Source organism: Penaeus monodon, chromosome 1, assembly GCF_015228065.2.
Source record: "Penaeus monodon isolate SGIC_2016 chromosome 1, NSTDA_Pmon_1, whole genome shotgun sequence".
NCBI classification, from domain to species: domain Eukaryota; kingdom Metazoa; phylum Arthropoda; class Malacostraca; order Decapoda; family Penaeidae; genus Penaeus; species Penaeus monodon.
In genome coordinates this window covers 57,761,117-57,765,841 of record NC_051386.1, presented here as the reverse complement: position 1 = coordinate 57,765,841, position 4,725 = coordinate 57,761,117, and the positions used below count along the sequence as shown (strand labels likewise).

At 42.1% G+C, this 4,725-nt stretch overlaps 1 protein-coding gene across 1 annotated transcript in view; it reads right to left on the bottom strand.

Annotated features, from left to right (window-relative positions):
* LOC119577173 (pikachurin-like) overlaps positions 1 to 3,246 on the bottom strand; it is a gene marked incomplete at its 5' end in the record, with an annotated part of 27,261 nt that extends 24,015 nt beyond the window's left edge. Inside the window, one exon of the mRNA XM_037924892.1 lies at positions 3,222 to 3,246. Coding sequence (XP_037780820.1) covers positions 3,222 to 3,246 — 25 coding nt within the window. The remainder of the gene's footprint in view (positions 1 to 3,221) is intronic.
* Positions 3,247 to 4,725: the final 1,479 nt, after the last annotated feature.

Here is a 4,725-nt window from a genome sequence, read left to right as displayed (position 1 = left end):
CAGAAGATATGTGATCTGTTCTTAAATTACATTTTTTTACTCATTTCATCACATTTCACTTAATTTCGTTTCATTTCAGGTTTGTAACCTGCATTTTTTATTATCATTATTACCTATTTTAATTTATATTTCATTTAACGAACATATTCACCTCGTTATGGGATCTTCCTTAGCTTTGGGAAGATCTAATCTCGCTTACTAAATAAAAGGCTGTGTTATTCGACGCAAGTTTACAAAGCAAGACGGAAATTGGAACAAAAGGGGATACGAAGTTGCTGATGTAAAACTTCAGAGAGCTTGAAGTGGGAGAAGTTTCGCAACTATTGAGCTGTTTCAGCGGAATTTTTCGAATTTTCTGAAGGAAACTAGATCACTTCACTGAACATCCTGATCATTTTTTGCTGTAAAATCCATTATTTCTTACTGAGATGTTTGGTTTATATGACGCACCTGCGAAAAAAATGTATATAGGTTTAGACAAAATACTTTAAAGAATTTTATTTTATGTGTGCCGTGTGTGTGTGGTGTGTGTGTGTGTGTGTGTGTGTGTGTGTTGTGTGTGTGTGTGTGTTGTGTGTGTGTTGTTGTGTGTTGTGTTTGTTGTGTGTGTGGGTTCGTGTGTTGTGGCGTTAGCGTTGCGTTTGTAAGTGCGTGTGTTGTGTGCTGCGTGTGTGTTGCGTGTGTATGTGCTGTGTGTATGTGTGCATGTGTGTATGTGTCGTGTGTGATTGTGCGTGTGTGTATTGATGTGCGTGTGTGTATGTGTGCGTGTGTATATGTGTGCTGTGGTGTGTGTAAACGTTGTTGTCTTTGTGTGCGTGGTATATGTGATATCGTCTGGTTCAGCATATATACAACTTCGAAGATAACCTGAGTGTATGGAAGCATGTTGTTGTCGAGAGAGCATCTGTGTCTGTCGTGAGAGTCTGTCTGTCGAGGAGCGATCTGTCTGTCGAGTGAGCATCTGTCTGTCGAGAGAGCATGTCTGTCGAAAGAGCATTTGTCTGTCGAGAGAGCATCTGTCTGTCGAGAGAGCATGTCTGTCGAGAGAGCATCTGTCTGTCGAGAGAGCATCTGTCTGTCGAGAGAGCATCTGTCTGTCGAGAGAGTATTTGTCTGTCGAGAGAGGGACCATTCGGGTTTCAAAGTTCACGCTATGACCCCGGCGACCGCGGAATTTCTGCACGCTACGACCTGTTCAACTGCCGCGTTGTACGTTACGCGGGCGTCGCGCGAAAACGAGTTGGCGCGCAGTTATTTACGCCGCGAACCAGACCATTTCGCGCGATTATATAGGTGTTTGTGTATATTGCGCAGCTGTTTGCATGAGGATTATGTCCATATCCAAAGCTTGGTTGTGTGGGTGTGAATGTTTAGCGGTGCAGAGGTGTTCATAACTGTGTGACAATTTGCATTCTTCCTCTCTCTCTCTGACTCTCTCTGACTCTCTCTCTCTCTCTCTCCCTCTCTCTCTCTCTCCTCTCTCTCTTCTTTCTCTCTCTCTCCGACTTTCTCTCTCTCTCTCTCTCTGACTTTCTTTCTTTCTCTCTCTCTCTCTCTCTCTCTCTCTCTCTCTCTCTCTCTCTCCTCTCTCTCTCGTCTCTCTCTCTCTCTCTCTTCTCTCTCTCTCTCTCTCTCTCTCTCTCTCTCTCTCTCTCTCTCTCTCTCTCTCTTCCTCCTCCTCAACTTACATTTCAAAACACACACACACACACACACACACACACACACCACACACACACCACACACACACACACACACACACACACACACACACACACACACACACGCACACACACACGCGCACACGCACACGATTTAGGAAAGCGTTGCCCAGCAGCTCCACGGTCAAATAATTGCAATATGGAATAAAATGAATCTGAAACACTTCACCAATATTTCTTTCACTCAAAAGTTGCTCAGTTAATTATCGCGAAACCTTTCTCTCTCTTTTTTTTCTTCTTCATTATATTTATTCTTCATGTTTCCACTTGCCAATTATCCCTCGTTATCGTCGTCACCTTCATCTTCTCCTCTAGCTTTAATATCGTACATTTATCCCTCATTCCCCCTTTTATCCTTATTTTCCTTATGCCATCCTACGCTCTCCTACTAAAGGTCACTCTTAATCAATAGGACTCTGAGGGAAGGCGATAAAGTCATTCTAATTGCAACGTCTGCAATTTTCATGCCCGGATTATCTTGCAAGATGACCGGGAGCGAGAATGAGATTTTAGCAATTACGAATATCATAAAGGGAGCGGGAGAGAACGCTCAGGCATTCGGACTATCCTTTTCGCCTCCTCGTATTCCCCCTTTCTCGATTTCATTTCTCTTTCTCTTCCTCTTTTCTCCTTTCTTTTGTCTCGTTTCTCTTTTCTTCTTCCTCTCTTCTTTTTTTCTCTCTGTCTTTCATTGTTTTCTTTCTCTTCTTTTCTCTCTTTTCTGTCTTCTCTCTCTCTCTTCTCTCTTCTCTTCTCTCTCTCTCTCTCTCTCTCTCTCTCTCTCTCTCTCTCTCTCTCTCTCTCTCTCTCTCTCTCTTCTCTCTCTCTCTCTCTCTCTCTCTCTCTTCTCTCTTCTCTCTTCTCTCTTCTCTCTTCTCTCTTCTCTCTTCTCTCTTCTCTCTTCCTCTCTTCCTCTCTTCCTCTCTTCCTCTCTTCCTCTCTCCCTCTCTTCCTCTCTTCCGCTCTGTCACACATCTTTTCGTACCTTCCATATTTCTGTTTTATTTTTTCCTCTCACACCTTCCACCCTTTCGTCCATATCACTTTTCCTCTTTTCCTCTCTCTCTCCCACTTAACCAGTTTACACACCTCCGCGTTTCCCCATTTCGTTTTCCATATCCTCGTACAACTCCCATATCTGCACATATTTCCCTTAGCCTCATATTTCCCCTAATATTCATATATTCGCTTTATTCCTGTACATATTCCTTATCTCTCATAATTCCTCATATCCTTCATATTCTCCTATCTCTAATTCCTCTTTACTCTCACCTCATACATTTACCCCACGTCGCTACACACTTCTGTTTATCCTTCACATACCTCTCCTTATCCTCATAATATTGCCTATCTACTACACCATTCTCCTAATCCTCTTAACCTCCCTTATTCCCACACACACTTCTCCTTATCCGCTACACACTCTCCCTACCCTCACGCATTTTATCTCTCCTCCTCCCCCTATTCTAACAAACATTCTCCCTTTTTATCACTTACTGGTGCAGCTGTACCCGTCGGCTCGAGGTTACCTCTTTTTACAGTCACATCTCCAATGTTTCCTTCGTGGAGGTGAACCGCTGTTCCAGAGTCACTGGTGTCGCATAGCCTGTAGGGATGAAAAGTCAGTCGAATTCCGTGTGCTGAGATTAGGAAACGAAGGTGCAGAGTGATGTGTGATGGAGCCTGGAGGGAGGGAGGAGGAAGGAGGGAGGGCGATATGAGTGAGATAGGGAAGGGAGGGGAGGGAGGGAGGGTAGGGAGTAGGGATGGGAGGAAGAGGGAGGGAGGGATGGAAGAGGAGGGAGGGAGAGGAAGTAGGGAGGGAGGGGGGAGGACGAAGAAGAAGGGAGGTAAGAGAGGAGGGAGGTAAAGAGGAGGGAGGAAGGGTGAGAGGGAGAGTGGAGTAGAGATGGAGAGTGAAGAGAGAGAGAGGAGAGGAAGAAGAGGAGAGGGGGGGAGGAGGACGAGAAAGAAAGAAAGTGCGGGTAAAAGTGAGAGTGAGATTTAAAAGAAGTTTGATAGGGGAAGGAAGAAAGAAAAAAAGAGTGAGAGTGAGAGTGAGAGTAAGAGTGAGTGACAGAGAGAGAGAGAGAGAGAGAGAGAGAGAGAGAGAGAGAGAGAGAGAGAGAGAGAGAGAGAGAGAGAGAGAGGGACTCATTATGCCAAGGCACGGGCAAGGTAAATGACAATACTTAACAATTTCAAGAAGCATTATAAGGTAGTAGATATAAATATACATTTTTCTGGCCTCCCAGAAGTAGCCTTTTTACCTTTCAAGATTCAAAAGACTTTGAGCCTTAAAAAAAAACAAAAAAAATGATAATTCTGTGAATATTGACCGACTATCATTCGCTAATGTTAACCTTTGGTGTCTGACCGTAGATTCAATGGAAATATTATAATCACAATTATTATCATCATGCTTGGTATTGTAACCATATCTTCGCGTATTATCTTTGTTATCTTCATTTTCAGCTTTATCATCTTCACTTTTTCTGTTAAACAACATCGTCACTAAAATTATTTTCGTACATTTTTGTTTTTATTATTACCCATATCATTCACTTTTCCATCCTCATTGGCATTCTCTTAGTGATTATTATAATTTCTATATTTCTATCTGCACCGCTGCAATAAAAAGAAAATTCCATTTGCATGAATTTTCTATTCCAAATTAGAAACCACTTACAGTTAATAAGTCTGAAAGATGTAGGCACAAATGTTACCTACACCGACACACTGAAGCGGTTATCCCTACTCCCTTTTAGGTGTAAGTTAAATGTGGGTTACTCTAACCGTAGAGTTCTGCACGAAATAGCGGTATCATTATATCATTCACATATTACTATTTTATTGCAGCTAAAACCATTATTATCATCCTTTGTATTTTCCCTGGTATATTCCTTCCTATTCTATATTCTTAATAATCATTATTACTGTTAATCTTGCAATTATGTTTAATATTATCAATCCTACTATATTAATATCATTATCATTTATT